General features: G+C 41.3%; 1 protein-coding gene across 1 annotated transcript in view; it reads right to left on the reverse strand.

Moving 5' to 3' along the window:
• The window catches only part of LOC105015782 (connector enhancer of kinase suppressor of ras 3), a 41,356-nt gene extending 25,571 nt beyond the window's left edge, over positions 1-15,785 (reverse strand). The window contains exon 1 of the mRNA XM_010879188.4: positions 15,522-15,785. Coding sequence (XP_010877490.2) covers positions 15,522-15,588 — 67 coding nt within the window. The 5' untranslated portion in view covers positions 15,589-15,785. The remainder of the gene's footprint in view (positions 1-15,521) is intronic.
• Positions 15,786-20,985: the final 5,200 nt, after the last annotated feature.

Here is a 20,985-nt window from a genome sequence, read left to right on the forward strand (position 1 = left end):
TTCTTGGTTCTCCCCTGCTAATTTAATGCCCTAAGCTGGTATCCCAGGTCAGAATCAGCATCTGATTTGGAGAGGAACCAGTTAAAACCAGTTATGTTTGACCCTCCAGGACCAGAGCTAAATAACCCTTCATAAGTGATTCAGATTAACACATTTTGCAAATGGATAAACCAGATGTTGTTGTCTTTTTTGTTATCTGAAGTGTACAATGATCAGATCACAAGTAATTCCTTCTAATAGTAAACATACTGGTGGACGTTCCAGCACCACATCCCTCCTCATACCAATCTTGCCAAAGCCAGGCTCACAACCACCATCAGGCCCAGTCTGAAGTCCCAGACAAGCCCTAGCTAGAGTTCTCAGGGATTTGATTACATGAGAGAAGTCTTTCACCTCTAACAGAAAGAAAGACCTGCTCTCCTCCCCTCAGTGATTTCCCAGTGGGGGCTTAGGCCATCTGCCCCTTCCTGTCCCTGGTACTGGTCTGACTGGGCATGATGACAGTGGGAAACCTGCTGGATGTACAATAGCAGTGCCACTGTAACTCTTCCTCTTTTTATTCACCCTGGCAAATCTGTGGGGAATCAAAGGAATTCAGCCATTGTTCTCAAAAGGAGTTCCATTGTGGGAATTCCAGCATTCCAGAACAATGGCTCTGGGCAGCATAGGCTGTGATTTGAGAAAACCTCAGAGACAAAGTGCCAAGCCTTTCTCCGATGCATGACTTCACAGAAGCAAAACAAAGCACACACACAACCAAATGACCAGTGTGAAAGGGACAACAGTACCATCCCCTCTAAGCAACCAACTCCAACTGTGCACATTCAAGTTCTATATGCCAAATTCTCAAAGGAAGCCATTTGGGGAGGATTTTTGTCCTAGAGTGCATTCTGACATCATTGCCTATCCTATTTGCTGCCTGTACGTATTGAACTTCCCATCACCAAGACCATGTGTGCCTCCCCACATAAAAGGAAACACCAAGGTTCTTTACCCTTTTGGATACATTGCTGGGGTAAACACTTAATGGACATGCACAGAGTCTGTTTTGCTTGGCAGGGCCCCTCATGAACAAATACACAACTTTTAAGCTGGTTTTCCAACATGCCACAAATACCAAAGTCTTTAAGAGAGAGAAAAGAAGACCTGTCTGTCAAAGGAAGATGGATGATGACTGATGGGGCAGAGATCACACTCCTGGGGTAAAGAACCTTGTCCTAGCCCTTATCCCCACTTCCACTGCTAGCTCCGGGCCTGCCCACACCGGTAGATACCATGGTAAATGAACAGAGTGGAGGAGGTGGAGGTTATGTAGAAATCGAAACATTTGTTGCCCCTTTTTTCTGCTCAATTAACTAAGCAGACCAGAAGCATCTGCTACTGCACTGGCGGCTAACCAGAGAGACCCTTAGGTAGACCAAAACAGTGACAAAGTTTTTTCAATTGTAAAAAAGTATGACTGGCGCATCATTTATCCACCGTGTTTGTTTCTAGGGCTGTGGGAGAAACTGGGGAGGAATGCACTTGCTCCCCTGCAGGCCGGTGACAGACTGACAGAATGTTAGCTATAGAAAGAAAAAGGTTGAGGTAAGATAGAAGTACAGAAAGTGCCACAGGCTTTGGACACCTCCTTGACAGGGTCACATATCATACAGAGCCTAAAAAACAGTTATTTCTAAATTACACTAGGACACGAACGGAAAGAGACGGTCACAGAGTTTGTACAGGAGCTCCTATTAAGTCCTTTCTCAGAGCTCAGAGGCTAGTCCCACATGGGGTTTGTGTACAACAATCTGAAAGGACACGTCAATGGACAGGAGAGACTTCCACTGGCATTTTTGTTCAGTGAGGTCTGGACCTTCAACTGGAGCAGGAGCTATGTAATGCCTGTGGTTTTAGAACTACCTCTCACCCCTGCATAAACACTCATCACTCTACAGCCAGCCGGCCAGCTAGCCATGCTGCACATTATCAAACACATAAACAACCTCCAGAGAGTAACAAGGGCCAAAACAATTCTGGAAAATACAGTTGTCCCCCATTTTTCCTGGCCCTCCATTCTCATGTTATTGTGCTGTTTGTACTTGTTTTTTGTTTTTGTTTTCAAGACAGCCAAAGACTTTGTGGGACTCTAACATGCCTCCTGGAGCTTGTCAAAGTCATCTGAAAAACAGGTTTTAAGCCTACTTCAGCATCTACCATGCTAAATTCACTCAAAACCATCGCTACATCCCTCCAGGCTTAACCATAATTACAGTCTTTCTGTCAGAGTCTGTCTCCTCAGTCTTCACATCTCATCCCAGGGGAAGGGGAAATATACCAAGCCAAACCATGGCTCCATACCGTAGATAGGCTCAGGAGTTCTTCCTGAGGAGAATTGACCAGGGAACACTCCTGACCCTTATAAATAGATTGCCACGAGTGTTCTGGGTAGGTGAACTGAGAACAGGGGTCTCTTCCTTTCATGTCTGGTGTATGATCACGGTGGCCTTGTACTGTATGCTGATTACAGTTCATTTTAATAGGGCTGTATTGGGAGCCAAGCACGACCACAACAAAAACATCTGAGCGGGTAAGGAGAAACTTGCACCCCTCATTTAGGCGGTTGTCGACAAACCACATTTCTATGGGAACCGTATGGTTCAGTCTCAAAGAAAAAAAAAATCCTGGTATGGTTTCTGAATGGTCCAGGAGTTGAAGCCACTGACCCACAGTACAGCTGGTCATTGTGATCAAGAGTTCTACCACATCATGTCGACCGTGTCCCAGTTTCACATTGAGGGAGGTGTGAATTGGCTCAGCGTCAGGGTGGGGTAGGTACGACAGATAAGGTTGCCTTACCTCACGCTCTAACGACTCCTTGTGGGCAGTAGGGCACCTGCAAGTTCAGTTGTGGTTGTTGGCCAGAGAATGAGCTCGCCTCCAAGCACATGTTTGGAAGTGAGGAACATTTTGAGTAGAGGAAAAAGAGGTAAAATCACAAGAGACACCTGTATGAGCACTAAAAGGGGTTAAGCCCCCCCACCACCCATAACACTGTATGGGCTTTTTCTCACCCTCTTCAGAGATGAGTGGAATACAGTACTTCCCAAACACCAAATCTGACTGTCAATTAGGTCTAAAAGGCTGTTAATGAGTCAGAAATACTAGGAAAATGTTTGCCAAGCTTACGCAAGGATTTCCTCAGCCAAAACTGAACCAGTCATCCCACTGGGTTTCCGTTCCCCTGATCACGTAGGCCTGCCTCATACTTTGCCCGGGTGCCCACATGTACTGGTTCACCCACTGAATGCATTCTCTCAGCTAAGCCAGGCTTCCGCCGGTAACCCTCCTCTTGGTGCAGGGATCCCCATGACGGACAATTTTTGCAGCTTGGTAAACAAACAGCCGGAGTGTAGCCATGGCAACAAGTCCGGTGGGAAAGGTCTGTAAGCAGAGTCGGAGCGGGGGTCGATGGCCTATTGGGACTTGATGGGGGGGGGCAGACGTCCTGTTTGGAAAGATTTACAGCCTACATGCATCCAGGTCAAGGAAGGAGGAGACGAGGGTCAAAGAGATTGTGTGCAACTCATTCCTCCCTCCCATTTCAGACCATAAACTCTTCAGCGCACACAGGACACAAAACACCATGTCATTTTACAGAAGGTAAAGGCAATATGCTGCGAATCCACACACCACAGTGATGGGTTGTACTGCTGTTTTCATTAAGATCTCACGGTCACCCAAACAAACGTTTTCGAAATCAGATGAAATGCTGTACATTATGGCCCAACAGCACAAACATCTACAGGTAATATGAGCTGTCAACACACAGGGCATCACATCCTGTCGAACAGAGTGAACAGGACGAACAGAAAGCGGGCTGTAGAGATGAGTCGATACTGTTCCCCATGTGGGAGAAACTGAGAGTGAGTCATCTTTAGTAGGATGGTGTCTATGAAAGACCACGTGACCAGCAAGTGTGACAACCACAGCATAGGCTCCTACTTAGCTAATAACATACCCTTTTCTCACTTTTCTCACAGAACAAAAAATAAAAAACCTGTTTCAGCATGATGCTTTTGACTGAAACACACAGTGAATGGAAGAACTCAAAGAAATCAGGAATGATTGAAGTGACAATCATTTTAACACACGCCCTTTTCATATCCAGGCGTGCTTTCATGTGGGACATTTCTTTGCACCTGTCCCATGTCTTCCAACACTCCCAACACAATAAGGGTCACCAAATAATGAAATACTAAATATGCCTTCAAATGAACTTACAGTTGACCCTAAATTGTTCTTGAATGTGACCTAATGAACAGAGTAGATGAAGTGAAGAGAGTCACCTCCTCTCAGTCTACACCAACAAAAGGAAAACATAGCATCTCCCACGATGCTCCCTGTTTTCCAGACTCATTGTCTGAGTCGGGGACACACCTATACCTGTTTTAACAAATGCAGGTGATGGTGGGCATTCTGGTTTGACGCTTCAAAATGTACCAAAGTGGATTAACAGAAGCAAATACTCCAGTACATGACCCAGCACTAACAAGATCCTCATTCCATGAAAGCCCCAGAAGGAGAGCACTGATGAAATAAAGCATCCATTTTCCTATAGAGATATAACTCACTGAGAGGTATTTAGAATCTACCCCTGTGAAATGTTCACAACCCTCCATTAGTTACACAACAAAATCAAAAGCTTGGCACATCCATTGTCTTCTCTCTGTAATTAGCGCAATGTTGTAAAACTGTAACACACACACACACACACACACAAAATGGGGTTTCTCAGGGGTCAACAGGTGTTTTTCATATCCTATTTAAAGCCATTTAGACTTCGATCCATCCTCTCACCACTCCGCTGGCCGTGGCCGGCAGAGACTCACCAAAGCCCATGCGACTGGAGTGTGGAAATGGAAAGCTGGTCAATCAAAGCGGCTTTGTACATCATCGCCTATTAATGTGGTGAGTCAACAAGAGGTGAAGGATTTAATACAGCCAGTTACAGTGTGTAAACACCTTTACATACGGACATGGACCAATGATGACAGACCCAAATGGATGAAAGGAAGAGCCTTCTGAATACAAAGAAGCACAGTACTCCCAGTTACATGAGTTGGTTGGTCCATATTCTTCATGAGAAGAGATGCGAATATAGTTGGGCAATATGAGTTGGTTGGCAATATTCTCCATGAGAAGAGATTTGAGTAAACTCAACGTTAATACATCGTATGCAAATCTACAAAGGCAGATATTACATGCAGTAGGGTTAACAGTGGGAATATCCAACTTGACAAAAGGAATCTCCTGAGACTGCGTGTGGTTGGTAGAACGCATACTTGCCTAAACATGCCCTTTACATACCGTCCCACATTTCATAACATGTGACCATTAAGGCCTACTTAAGAACCACAATACTTATCAATTATACAATTGTGCCAAGGGTGGGCCAAGCTTCTGCCTCCGGCGGGACTATGGGAGGGATATGCAGACTGAGCTGAAGCGTAGCGATTTTTCAACACAACAACATGTTTTAAAGTGGTTGAAACAATGTTGTGTTACAGCAATTTCAGCTAGGCTAGTTTAGGTAATGTTATGTAGTTTATGCCATGTCACAAAGCTTACAATATTAAGTTCATTCTATTCATGTCTTCCATGTGGCACGTTATCATATTGTACAAGGGCAGGTATCTAGTGTTCAAGTCAACAAGAATCCAGGCAAGCTTAGTTCAGCCGGCCCGCACTAGAAAGTGTTGATCATGGCTGCCCACTCAAGATTCTAACCTAGGTTGCCCTCGTGAAAGGCTGTCTTTAACCACAACACCACAGAGCTGACCATTTGCTGGGTGTCAGTATAGCATATTGACATTATATAATGTTGTCATGCATTAACATCACGTCAAGTTTGAATATTTCGTTAGACACCATTAACCAACCTTTGTTATGAAGTTTACCTCCACCACATACAGTACCTATGAACTGATTGACTTTTGCCTCTGGCCGTTTTCAAAGCGTATTAGCCAGTAATGTCGCTAGACACCATTATGCATTGTGTTAAAATTAATAAGAAACGTTACTAAGTTTACTTCCACTACAAATAGCATCTATTAACTGTATATTTTTTGCCACTGGCCGTTTTAACAGCTTATTTGCCATTCGTGAATGTACTGTATCAATATAGGTCACGATAACGGACTTTTACGTCAAGTGAAAAGACGAGAGAATCGTGTAGCTAGTGAAGTATTTGACTATCCTGAAGAAATTTTAAGACATAATTCGAAAATCCACCAAAAACAGTCGCAATATAACAGTAAACTTGTGATGGACATTCTTCAAGCAGCAGGATATTATGCTAGCAGCGCTAACTCCTATTTTCTTTTTCAAAATAAAAGCCATCATTGAATTATATAAGGCGATATACCTAATCTAGTCTGTCATTTTATGTTTAATGTCCGTTCCAATGTTGTTCTTGTCTGTTCTTTTATTTTTAATTTTTTTTACATACTAGACTTAACTATATGGCTTTCTAAATGTCAATGATGACTTTTATTGTGATAATGAAAATCTGAGTGCTGCCAGCATAATATCCTGCTGCTAAAATAACACTAATGAAGCCTTGGTTCGCCATCACTACAGTAAACAGTTTCCTTTTAGGCTTCCCATAGCTACAGAAGGTTGTAGCCAGGTTTTTGTCTATTCTGAACAAATACTATTTACCACTGGGCGTTTTAACAGCTAATTAGCCATTCGTGATTGACATTGAGTATCTATCATTATAGGTGACAATATATTTATAACTGACTTTTTTCTCAAGTGAAAAGACAAGAGAATCGTGTAGGCAGCCTAAGTCTTTCCTGTATAAATCCTAATATCCACCAGGTACTATCGTACACATTGACCAGCTGTTTTTATAGTCTGACATGTTGAAAACATCTGAACAACAATTTTGAGGTGTTTTTGTGTCTGGAGTCTTCTTTTAAGTAGGCAGAATTGTTGCAGAAGTGCATAAAAGGACATTCATGATGTTCTCCCTGCTGACTGGCTAAGGCAGTAGTTTGGTTTAGTAGCAGAAAGCCAGCTCATTCCTATCATAGTTGGTAGCTTTTAGAGCATAACCTACTCCATAATGCTTTGATAGCACTATAAACAGCACTTTAATGAGCTTCCTCTACTTACTTAACATTATTAAAAAATGTCTGATAACAATGAACAAATATACAACAAAACAATACAAGTAAAAAGGGAGAATTCAGGCTTTACATATAAATAATTTAAAACAAAAACAAAACCAGGAGTACAGAATAATCTGATGTTTGAAAAAGGTACTGGATACCATTATAAAAGGCAAGGCATTAACACAAAGACAGACATTGTCAGACAAAAAACATAGAAATAAAGTAATTATTCACCAAATCTGCATTATGAATGTAGAATTTTGCCAAGAGAATAGCAGTATTGATAAAGAATTTAGCTTCAACGTTGTTATTAGGATATGCACAGTGCCATTTAATCAAGGGTAAACATTGGTATATTAAGGTAATTAACTGTAAACATTTAATTAATTTCAAGCAATTATTTTTTATTATGGTGGGGGAAAAAAACCAAATGTACTAGAGATTCAGAATCAGATGAGCAAAAGGTACACATGATGAATCACCACGTTGAACCTCTTGTTTAAAAAAAAACTATAATCGGGTAAATAGGTAAAAGGTTTCTTTGACCTTTGGAGCAACAGGGCATTTTAACTGGAAAGTAGTTGCTTTATCCCATAACACTGGTCTAGTTACACCGTAATAGCACACAGTGTTAAAAATGATATTATTAAATGCCAGTCATAACCATTTACTGTTGCATTATCTCAAAGTTCTAAATCATTAATTATAAAATGTGGCAGTGTGGGAATTACCTCAGTAGAATAAGATATTCCTGATAAGACTAAGTAAGGGAGGTGGAATTGCTTTACACACCTTCATGTAATCTCTCTGATCAACATTCAGCTGAAATGTACCGATTAATTCATTAAAAGGCAACTCATCCAACAAGTCACATACAAAGGTTATCCCCTTCAACAACAACAAGCCACTGGTGACTACAAAGAGATTTCATTTAAAGGGATAGTTCCAGATTTAATAATGATAGGCAGAATCTACTTCTACGGAGTCAATTAATGGATATGCATGTAGTATCGAGGAAGTTAGAGGTAGTTTTGTTACCAAAGTCCTGCAGTCATTTCACTAAGACAATTAACCATTTGTGAAAACAACTTTCTTCAAACAGTACAAAGACATAAGAATGATATTCTGAATCTGGGGAAGGAGACAAAGGGCCTCATTACCAAAACCATGAACTACGCCTTTAATGTATACTTTCTGTTGATCTGAGGTCAAATTAGATACCAACTATTCTGGTTATGCCTACAACCAGGGGTTGGAACATGTGTAAGGAACAGAACCAGGAAAAAAGAAGAACACAAACAAAACCAAAGTGATCTTCAGTGTTCCAGATCAGGGCCGTTATCTCATAATCACTGGTACAGCGCGGTATGCAGCTTTGTGAGTGACGTTCCATTGATGTCAATGTACTGCTGTGAGCAAAACTGAATGCCTGCCACTTGCCAGTATTATTTATTCCTTCCCTGCATGTTAACAGAGTGAAAGTTTAGTATACCTTTTATTTCTTTGGGCATTAACCGATTGCTAAACCAATTAAACCAGTGTAGAGCCGCCCCAGTTTATTCTTCACCGCTTTCTTATTGGCTAATGAAGAAAGCCAAGTTGGTCAAAGTGTTCCACCAGAACTTCCATGAGGTTGGTGCCAATTGTCCGGGAGATTAGGGTTAGCGTAAGTCTAATGTGTACACAGACATGCAGGCATGCTAAAGCTCTCCGTATGGGCAGCATGTCAGCCACCGGGGCTGCGGTGAACCGTGTGCCTAGCAGCTCCACCTGAGGGCAGGTTGCAGCTCTGTGTGTTTCCGGGGCTGATGCTCCAGTGTAGACGGGAGGCTAAAGCTCTAGCAGCGCTGCTAAGCTCAGATGATCTAGGAGATTTGCAATACACATTTAGGATTTGAATAAAGTGATCTGTCCCCTGCCCAGTTTGGCAGGGGCTACAGGAAAGGAAGGCAACCCCCTATGTAATCTCTCAGAGAAACATAAAATGAACAGTGGCAAAGACCCTGGGGCAGCAGGGGATTGCTGTAGTCAAGATCATTGGGCCAGTAAACGAAAGGTTGCTGGTTCTAGTCCCCAAGCCAACAGAAAAAGCTGTTCCATGACACTAATCCCTAATGGCTCCCAGGTTGTTGCAGTAAATATGAATGTGTTCTTATCCTACTCACCTTGTGAAATAATGGTCCAAAAAAAGCAGTGGTTCATGCAAATGTCAATGATTTTGAATTACATTTAACATTATTCACTGTATAAAGCTCTTTATTATTGTGTGAAGTATTATCAATAAGTGTGTGGTCTAATTAATCAAATGCAGTTGCAGTGAACCAGGGAATCAATCCATATACTATCTTTGTCGGCTCAATCAAGGAAAAACAACTTTATATTCCTTGTGTGTTACGGAGTGGAACATTGATATAGATTCAATGTATTGATGGCTTTGAGAGGATTGCCCATATGGTGAACCAATGCCCATCAGGCATTAACATGACAGCCAGGCCAAAACCACCACCATCACCTCCAGGTCCTCGCACCTCAGGGAGAATCTTCTTACAACAGCTTCCCTGAAGGCAAAATCCTTTCTAGAAGGAAAGTTACACTGCTAACTCTAGATCAATAGAGGACTGTCGTATAGCTACCGTGAGAAAGAAGGGAGAATGAAAGAGGAGATGGCTAGAAATTGGTTAGTGGCGGAGGGGACAATTTCAACTTAGTGACTTAATGTATAACCTCCCAGGTCTTTCTATGAATAGCAAGTCGAGGCGGGGGGGCAAGTCCTAAGCCCGTTTAAGATGACAAGAGCACCTGCCTCTCGGCTGGCACCACCTACACAGTTGATACAAGTTATCACAGGGGATTAATGAAGCCTTAATTGTCAGGACTGTTGAGACACGCAGCCATGCTGGTATGAAAGTGAGAGAGGGGCTTTTCTCATGAGCAGTAGGGTAAGCTCTCGGTGGTGCGTGCGTTTCACACCTCAGACCCTATTATGGCTGATAACGACCATGACGGCCGATGCCAACTCCTCACTATCAAGACAACACATGGAACATGTTCCACAAGCAAAGCCACTGGGAAATAAGCACGGGAGTGCATACTTGTATGGAATCCTGCATAGACACACACCAATACTAATCACCTGTTTGGAATATCAATGCTATTCAATAGGAGACACAGTTCCCTGGCTGCTGCGATCTTGATCTGACACTTCCATCCTGTGACCTCATTGGGACAGATGTAGGCCAATAGATCATGCGCTCTCTAATCACGGCACGTTGTTTAAAAATAAACCCAGCGCCACATTTCTCACACCAAAAAAAATGGTGGAAAATGTATTCTGTTGTTAAATACTGACAGAACTGGATGCGCTGTCAGCAGGCAGTTCTGGTGTGGCCAAACACATTAAAATGTATGCCTCTTCTTACTCACCAACTTGGACAGTAGTCGTATATATTTGTCATGTTTGGAATGCCTGAAAAAAAGCTTGGCAGACATTCCCCATTAATGTAGGAGGTGTTGGGGGGCGGGGGGGGCAGAAGAAGTTGGGGTAAGAAGTGTGAAACTATTTCATGAATTCTCAGAATAGCACAAGCTTTATTCAGTCTGGGCATTAATCATGGATTCAATACTATATTTGGAATATTACTGGAGTCTAACGTAAACATCTATTCTCTGTACGGTCCTCTGTATTTGTGCACTTGTGGTTTTGGGTACAATTGCAAAGGAAATGTAATTAGACTCAAACTTAATTTGACTGATTACCATAATTTCGGGGTATGCAGTAGAATGAAGGCTTATTACACGCCGCTGGCAGTACTGGCGAGAAAGGTGCTGGAGGCCAACCTTTAAAAAAATGAATAAACTGGCCTTTCACTCACAACACACATTCATGGACCACTACTAATCAGCTTCAGACAATGAAGTCAACCACATCAGTTGACCCAAAACACACAAAAGCAATGATCCCGCTGAAGAAAACGACCTTAGAGCGATTAGCGCAGCCATCACTGGTGTTTGCCGAGTTTACACAGCATGTTAGCCATGAATGGCCTGGTGTTCTTTTAGGCTCAACAGCTGTCCTTTGGCTGTCCACTGAACAGAGCCCCTCTACAAATCCAATGGTAAGACCCGTTAGCGGAGAACTGCTGAGTCAGCTGGCCAAAGAAGACTGACAAACAGGGCCTGTCAGCTGAGGTAATCCTTGATCCATACATCCACTGACCTGGCTCTGTTCAATGGACTCATAGGGTAACTTTCATAAACACTTCTCTAATACCTACACAGGAACAATGGAAGTCATACACACCAGGCTACCTTTAATCAGCAACTATTGATAGGTAGCTGGCTGTGGATTTCACTCCAGGGCAATGAGGGAAACTATCAAACAACACTTCTAAATCAATGTGAGCAGTTGAATATCATCTGACAACATTTTAGATCTCGTGTTTCTTTGACTGTTGGCAATGATATTACACTTGGAACATTAAATCTGAATGTAAGGGGAGCACACAAGAGGCCCTTCTATAGCAGTAGTATATATGATTCTGTGTTTAATGTATTCCCCATAGCTTCCAGTAGAGCCCGTGACTGTCGATACTTCCCTTTACCAGTAGCAGTCAATCTACATGCCAAAGTTGTGACAGGTTCAGGAGGGTCAAAGAAAATTGGCAGTTGGTGATGTCATACATTTCCATAACTGGCATTCCTGGTTTGATTGTCAGAGCAAGCAAATGCTTTGTCTGCCCCAGATATTACAGTAAGATAGATGTTTCATGCAAAACCAGGACAAAAAAAGAACATGACGGGTTTTCAGAAAATGTATTCATAAAAAAAAAGTTCAGTTTGTACAGCTTTATCTCTACTAACCAACAGCATTTAATATAAAAAAGTTTATTTTTTATTTGCAATACACATATTATTACAAACAATTAAGACAATGTATGTACTCTCTGCTGTAAGTCACATTGGATAAAAGTGCTTGCTACCTGATTGGAATTGTATAATAAAGTTTCATTTTAAACAATAAATCAAGATCAGCTGGGATTCATTAGGCATGTGAATGTAAACAACTACCAGATTTCAAAATTGAGTTATTTCATTATGACTCCCAACAACAATACGTGATTCAATTATTCAGCATCTATAGTTTTTATTCACTATGAAATACATGTAAAAGAAGTGTATATATCTAAACTTCAATAACTGTCAGAGTTGAAAGATGCAAGCTTTCCTATTGAGATTTCCAGTCTTTGGTTGAAAGGGATTCAGTGGCTGGCAGACAGAACAGTAATGGTACTTTATTTTTACCAGGTAAGTAGGCTAAGACAGCAACGACCTGGCAGCAATAGGTCACTGCTCCTAGCTGTTGCCCACTCGGCAACCCTGTCACCACTATTAAAGCAGACAACAGGCAACTCTGATGAGAACAAGGTAGAAAAGTAGGAGCTGTGGGATGTGACATGGCATCCATGCAGACTGGTTGACGGACAGGGAAACTTTGCTTTAGATTTAAAAAAAAAAAAATATATATATATATATATATTTGATAAGCCCAAGTATCCATGAAAATGTGTAATTGGTTCATGCAGCATTTTGTCCACGGAATTAATCAGTCCCAGCTATATTTTTCACAACAGAGCTTTTGACAGGTTAGACAGGTTCCCTGATGAGAGAAGCTAAAATTCAGTGTTGTATAACATGGAACTATTTAAGCAACTAAGGATTTTCAGCCAATCTGGGTTCTTAACTCTAAACTTCTGCTAAGGTACAGAATGTCCCCCTGGAGTTAGCCAAAACGCATTAAACTGGTACTTCATGGTGGTAAGAAGAAAGAGTCAGTTGTCAAGGTGAATGGGATCATGAACAATGCCGGGCCCTGGCCAGAGGTATTCAACCCTCTCCCGGGGGACCCTCAGACGATTCACAATTTTGTTGTAGCTCTGAACAGGCACACTGGATTTACTAATCAATGGCTTGATGATTAGCTGCCAAGTAGGGCTGCTATGACGATTATTTTAGTTTAAGGTTTATTGTCACAAATAATTGCAATTGACGATTTAATTGTCTATATTATTAATTTTACGTCGCTAGTACAATGTAAGCTAATAATAGTGTTAGAATACACGTGGTGGATCCGGAGATGGTTCTTCAGATTTCTGTTGTTCGCGATTTTGACCGCCAGCTTTCTGGAGCAAATCTGACACTTTGGCTCCTCCAAATAATTGCTTAATTTGATTTAAAACCACAACGCGCCCAGAGCCGAGCAGCTGTGTTCGGCTTTCGAGCAAACACCAAATCTATGTGGTTAACTATTGCTCTTCACAAAATTTAACCGCAAAGAAATGACAATAAAATGTTCCTGTGCATGTAACATTACACCTCTAGCTCTGCTGCCTATAGGTTAATTTTTTGAAATAACTCATTCTAAAATTACGTAGGCTTTCAGTTAATTCAGTTAAAGATGTACAAGGACGGATAATTTCATTTTCAAATGTAGGCAATATGCAGTGGGACAACATACACACACATATATAATGCGCATTATCTAATTAGAAAATATGGATGGACATGACAAAATTCACCTTAAAATAAAAATAGTTTGCACATGATCAATGGCGTAGCGTGGTGACGCCGCCGGGTGCAAGCTGGTTTAAAGGCCACCCCCCGCCTCCCGGGACGAGATTGATTTGCGGCAGTATAAACGCTTTGTTCAACGTTCTGGCGATCCTGCCATACATTAACACCACAGCTGACGTGGCATTGCGATCGTCCCACTGAAAAACATTATTAACGTGAAAATGCAAACAATAACTAAAGACGGAGGCAGAGCATGGGTCCACTCGTTAAAACACGGCCCTCCACCCGCCGCGGCCCCTGGTGCAACCGCACCCCAGCACCCCCCATAGCAACGCCAGTGCACATGATTGTGTGCTTTTTTTCTTTTGTAGATCAGAGTTGATATGACAAATAGGAGACTGAAACGCGCTTGTCTATAAACTAATAATGTTGCGAAATTACATAACATTGCATTGCAAAACAATTCTAAACTGGGTTTAAACATACTGAAATTAAGAAGCACCTTTCTTTCAGTAAATGATCTGTGCCAATAACTTTCAGCAGAACTGTCACACGCTCAGCTGCACCCCTGGGCTAGACATCCTAACTGATCAACCTGTTCTCACAAGGATTACACAGACTATTTTAAACGGACGTAATTCGCATAGTAGGCCTATTCGTTGAGACGTTTCTAACATCGGAGTAAAGCTCCCTTATTCAGATTAGAAACATATGGTATTTTGGTATCAAAATATTGTGCAAAAAGATCGTTATAAAAGTAATTGCGATCTGGCTCAAATAATCGCGATCGGGCAATTACGTAGCCTATTAATTGCGACAGCCCTACTGCCAAGTTACCAGGTGGGCTAGCACTGGAACAGACCAAACACATTAAACGACTGGGGTTCCTGAACAGAGAACGGAATAGCTGTAAAGCTTGGTTGCAAGTGTATGTTCCAGCAAAACAAGAATCCCAAGAACACACCAAAATCCACAAGAAAACAACTTATTTTAAAGGCAATTTCAGTCTCTGGACTTGAAACCAACTGAAAACCTGTGGAATATATTGAATAGGGCATTCCATAAATGCAGACGGATATTAAGGATGTAGAGAATTCTGTATAGAGGAACGGCTACGATGTCTCGAAATGTGAAAACATTTGACAACAAAACTGGTATTGTGGCAAGGTGAAATTTAAAGCAAAGGTGTACATAACTGACAGCTTTACTTTTTTATAAAGAAAAAAAGTCTGAACTATCGTATTCAACCACAACACAATGTAGCAGTATTTTATGATTTATATGTATTAGCTATACAGTCTTATAAACTTTTTCAACCCACCGTATATCTGCAAATTTTTGGATTATTACTACAAATAAAATCCCTAAATAAAATGTGGTAGAAATGTGTTTCCAAAGAACTTCGTGCGTTTCCCAAACAAACAATGCTCATTTATTGCTAGACATTTTTTTCACCTGTCACAATCATTCTGATGTATGCAAATTGAAATCGTTCAGCTAAAACGTGAGACCTGTTTTTGACTTAATCTTTAAACATGAGCAGTTAAGCTTAAGTAATGTTCTGTATGCTTTCATATGTAGAATATGTTCAACAAGTTGACAGCATCTATAAACCGCTTCACATAAAAGCCTGTTTCTACGATACCAAAAAGCGCGTGCATTGCACGAACCGGCGAATGAGATACTCAGTGAATTAAATAGAGTTCTAGTTTTTCCAGATTAAGATACCGGTTTGACATTTACAATTGCGGTAAAATCGAGCAGTGTGTGAAAGTGATCGAAACTTACCTTTCATCCAGTCGACAACTTGCTTTGGTGTCCACTTCGTTATGGGATCCATTGCTTGCATTCTCATCAAACTACAAAAAAAGCAATTAGAAAACGTTCGGCTACTATAAAACGCAGCTACATTTTAAAAACTCCCATTGTTTCTGGGTCTTCTCTATAGCAGCTGTCTCTCTGCAATATCCTAGCTCGTATTCTTCGCGCACTTAGCGACTGGGAACTCTCATACGCATGGTTGAATGCAGGAGTGAAAACCCCCATGGTTCGTCACTGGGTCTGGGATCAAGTTACACAGCTTTTGCTCAGCTGAAAGTAGGGAACAGGGCGGAGCAACAATCTGCACTACAAATAAGGAAAGGGTTTATTTTACTACACTGACACCAATAATATATAATAATGTAGACCTATAGCTGATAATGACAGCATGTTTATATATAGGTTAGACAAAATAATTGCATTTAAAAGTTTGGAAAAAAATTATTAAATTACATTTCGTGTATTTCGTGTATTTACGTCTGTACTGGTTTAAATAGCCTACTGTTATATAATGTTGCAATTTTTTTTAAATAACTTTAAATGTGGAAATGCAAGATTATTATCAAGAGTGTAGACCATCTTCCATCACAACTTATAACCTTTCGTCTACCATGCGCCTCACGGCTGCGCTCTGTTGGTGAGCTATTGCTCTACAGTTTATTAGTTTCTTATAATAACAAAGGTGACTTATTGTTGACCTGACTGCAATGAGTCACAACTCACGTGACTCAGCAGGTGACCATACAGCGAAGAGGGACTTCATTATATTGAAGTTGTGATTGGTTCTGGCCTGGATTTAACGAAGGTTGAAGGCAACATGCTTACAAAGACTCTTTTTTGATGGTTTGTGTGAAAGGGTATATGCTAATACAACTTTATTGTCACTTTACAAGTACAAATACGGTACAGTATTTAGTATCTAACCAGAAGTGCAAATAGAAGAGCACTTTTTAAGGTATAATGTATGTTACAGATGTGACATACAGATGTGTAATGTATAGATGCACCGAGGTCTACGACGGCTGGGAGCTTGGGACCAGTGATGTGCTGGGTGGTTTTCACCACCTGTGGCAGGGCCTTCTGGTCGGCCACAGAGCAACCACCAATCCACACTGTGGCACAGTTAGTCAGAATGCTCTTGATTATGCAGCAGTAAAAGTTCACAACGATCTTGGAAGACAGACAGGCCTTCTTCAGCCTCCTCAAAAAGTACAGGCGCTGCTGCATCTTTTTGATCAGGGTTGAGGTGTTTAGGGTCATCTCCAGGAGAGTTTGAAGCTGGACATGCTCCACCTTAGTTCCTCCTACAATCCACAATAAGCCCTTGTTGTTTTTTTTGCATTGGGTGCCATGTTTTTGTCAGCGCACCATCATGCCAGGCACTAGATCTCTCCTCCCTGTACGCTGACTCATTATTGTCACTGATCAGGCCTACCACCATGGTTCATCTGCAAACTTGACAATGGTGTTGGAACTGTGTACAGGAACACAGTCGTGGGTGAAGAGGGAGTACAAGAGGGGGCTCAGCACGCAGCCTTGTGGAACACCAGTGTTCAGGATCAGGGTGGAGGAGGTGAAGTTCTCTAACCTGACATATTGGAGTCCACTGGTTATGAAGTCCAAGGTCCAGTTGCAGAGAGAGGGGCTGATCCCCAGGTCATGGAGTTTGTTGACCAGCCTGGACAGGATGACCATGTTGAATGCTGAGCTAAAGTCTATGAATAGCATTCTCACATAGGTGTTGGTTTTATCCAGGTGGGTCAGGGCAGAGTGCAAAGCTGTGGAGATGGTGTCCTCTGTAGACTTGTTCAACCGGTAGGCAAACTGGTAGGGATCCAGTGTTGGGGTGAGGCAGGACTTAAGGTGGGGCTTAAGTCTTTCGAAACACTTCATGATTCTGGAGGCGAGTGCGACAGGTCAGAAGTCATTCAGGCTAGACACGGTCGACTGATTCGGCACTGGCACAATGGTTGCGGTCTTGAAGCAGGTGGGGACAACCTCCTGGGCCAGTGACATGTGGAAAATGTTAGTGAAGACCTCGGCCAGCTCCCTAGCACATGCTCTGAGCACATGCCCGGTGACGCCATCAGGACCAGCAGCCCTGCATGCATTCACCCTGCTCAGTGCAGACGACACATCCGCAATGATGGTCTGAGGGGGAGGTCGTCTGGGGGGAGTTCAGCTATGATGGCTGGCTCCTTGTTGTCCCTGTCGAAGCGAGCATAGAACCTGTTTCATTGGTCAGAGATGGAGACGTTGCTGGCTGTGGGGGTAGGGTTCTTTGGCTGGTAGTGTGTGATGGCTTGAATGGCCTGCCACATGCATCAGTGTTCTGAGTTGTTGTCGAAGTGCTCCTCAATCTGCAGTTTGTGGTCATTTTTAGACATCTTGATGCCTTTTTTCAGGTTGGCCCTGGATGAGCTGTAGGCCTCCGTATCGCCGGATCTGAAAGCAGCGTCGTGTGCCTTTAGCAGTTGTCGGACCTCTCTGTTCATCCACGACTTCTGGTAATTTACATACAGATGTTAATTAAATTAAGCTGGTCCACCAGCCTGTACTTACAAATAAAATAATTCCCTTATTATGTCAGTATAAAAAATAAAAAATCTCATTGTTGCAATTAATTTCACAATTCATTTCTTGTAAATAGTAAAAACAAAATGCCAGTGGCATTGTCAGCCCTGGGCTTCCGGGGGTTTAGCCCCGGGTCTTTTTGAAGTTCTCCATGTTTTGTTCCCGTTTCAAGAATATTTGGGTCTGATGAGTTTCCAGTTAAGCTTGCATAACTTGCTCAATTATTTACAAATGTGTTGATTTGTGAGCTGACATTAACGAGGTTGGGTTGGGAAGGTGTTATGACACTCACACAACGACATCTGACTAGGCATTCTTCCTCAGAGCGAGCTTCTTTTGAACTGCACTGGGTAGAATGTACTTCCTGGTTTAGTTCAGCCCACGATGACCTTCCCTGATCCCCGAGTGTTTTTCAATTCAGATGACATCACTGTTTGGATTTATTTCATTCTACTAACTTAAACTTTTTTTCCCCTTCATAATAGGATAGGCAATTGTATCCTTTCTGATGGGATCAAATTATGTTTTTGTGTTTAACATTTGTTTTGCATCTACGTTTATTGGTTCATTTATTTTTATTTTACATAGGACAAATTATTGTTTTCTTAACAGATCCAGTCCTCTAAACTAATCCAATCTGTCAGTAGCTGGATTTACTGCAGTACTTACTGAAATCATTGAGGTAGTCTTTGTATACTATCTAACCTACCCTGGCAGTCATTCTTAATGTGTGTTGTGGGTAATTAACAAAATCCACTTATTTTGAATCTGCTGACTGGATTCCAATCTGAATCATATAACTTTACACTTATTGCAGTTTAATGTGACTAGCAGGCACATAGAACAGGAGGTTGTTAACAGCACTAGCCTGTCAAAAAAGGCCTTATGATAAGCATTGTCATAATAATTCAGTTTAATGACTAGTAAGGCTGTTGCAACCATTTACAACATGCTCTGTGAAGATCTTTTTGCAAAATGTTCTTTGAAGAATCTCCATTATATAAGGCAAAATCCTTCATAGAGGGTTTTATGTACAACCCCGTTTTCAAAAAAGTTGGAACGCTGCATAAAATGGAAATAAAAACAGAATGCAATGATGTGCAGATCATTTATCCCTGTATTTAATTGAAAATAGTACAAATACCATGTATCAAATTTGGAAACTGAGAATTGTTATTGTTTTTGGAAAAATGTATGCCAATTTTGAATTTGATGCAAGCAACACGTTTCAAAAAAGTTGGGACAGGGGCATGTTCACCACTGTGTTGCATCACCTCTTTTTTTTAGCAGCACTGTAAGTGTTTAGGAACAGAGGAGACCAATTGCTGTAGTTTTGAAAGTGAAATGTTTTCCCATTCTTGCTTGATATAGGATTTCAGCTGCTCAGCAGTTCAGGGTCTCCTTTATCATATGTTTAGTTTCGAAATGCATCAAATATTTTCAATGGGTGACAGGTCTGGACTGATGAATGAATATAGGGTTTAAATGATTTGCACATCTTTGCATTCTATTTTTTATTTTTATTTAACGCAGCATCCCAACTATTTTGGAAACAGGGTTGTAGAACAATATGGTTCATTAAAGAACCCTACATAGATGGTTATATGTAGAACCTTCTGCAAAAAAAAGTTCTACCTACAACCAAAAGCGTTTTCTAAATGTGACAAACTGAATAACCCTATACGGCTCTACCCTTTCTAATTTTATACAAATGTATAGACTATATGGACTGTGTATTGACTGTAGATTGGAGAGTACTTACAAGTATACTATATGTGTCAAGTTTGATAATACATTTGCATCTAAAGACACTATTTTGCAGCCTGGGTGAAATCTCCCTTGTATTTTACATGTTCATCCTCCCATCTTGTATCCTTTTGGCACATTAAAGCAGATGTTCAGATATTCTCAAAATGCATCTGAAGTAAGCAAGCATTTGAAGAGTCAAGGAAATGCAGTTCAGATTTTCCTGTTGTGTCCTTCGTGATCCCTGTTAAATTTAGAGGCTATCAAAAGAAAAACAGTATCAACACTTTACATAAGCATGGAAATGGGATTCAATACTGTACAATTAATTTGCACTTTAAACATGTTATCTTGTAAAAAAAAAATCATATAATGTTTTATACTATAGGGTGAGGGTAGATTTGTTCTCACTAAAAACCTCACCATGTCTTATAACTTATGAGAGCTGACCAACAAAATTCTCTAGCAGCAATATGGACAGGTTAAGAGAAGAAACATGACTGGCAATGCTGTTTTTACAGATGACAAAGACAACTGTATTATATTGGCTGTGAATGAATGTGCCATAAGATTAAATCATTTAAACATACAGAGATTAATAAACGCCATTAGAATGTTTTCAGTCAACATCAGAACGAGGAGGAAACTTTTCTCACAGGTAGCTTTAGTACAGTAGCCGCTGGCAGAGAGGCGAGGCCAAAGCAACAGATGGTTCCCTACGCTAACCCAATATATTTGCCTCCACTTCCTCTCTCTCTACAAAACACACACTACCAGGGAGTGTCCCCTACAACCCCTTTCCTCTGTGGAAGGTATAAGCAACCCCATAATCAGCCATTTGCAGTTAAGCTTCAATTACACCTGAGCACTTTGCTACAGGGCAATAAAATACTGGAAACCACAATTACTCCATGTTTACTTCTCCTTTCTCTCCGCATCTCTGTTTGAACATGCTGCTCTTTATGCTTGCTGATCCAAAAGACTAGCGGGCAAGTTGCGTGTCCGTGCTATTCCCATGGATTAGAGGAAAACAGGCCTGGATCCAATAGATTTTGACCCACTGTTATGATCACCCTTCACAGCCATGAAATGGTGACAAATACCAGAAACT

Source organism: Esox lucius, chromosome 15 (genome assembly GCF_011004845.1).
Source record: "Esox lucius isolate fEsoLuc1 chromosome 15, fEsoLuc1.pri, whole genome shotgun sequence".
In the NCBI taxonomy this organism is placed as follows: domain Eukaryota; kingdom Metazoa; phylum Chordata; class Actinopteri; order Esociformes; family Esocidae; genus Esox; species Esox lucius.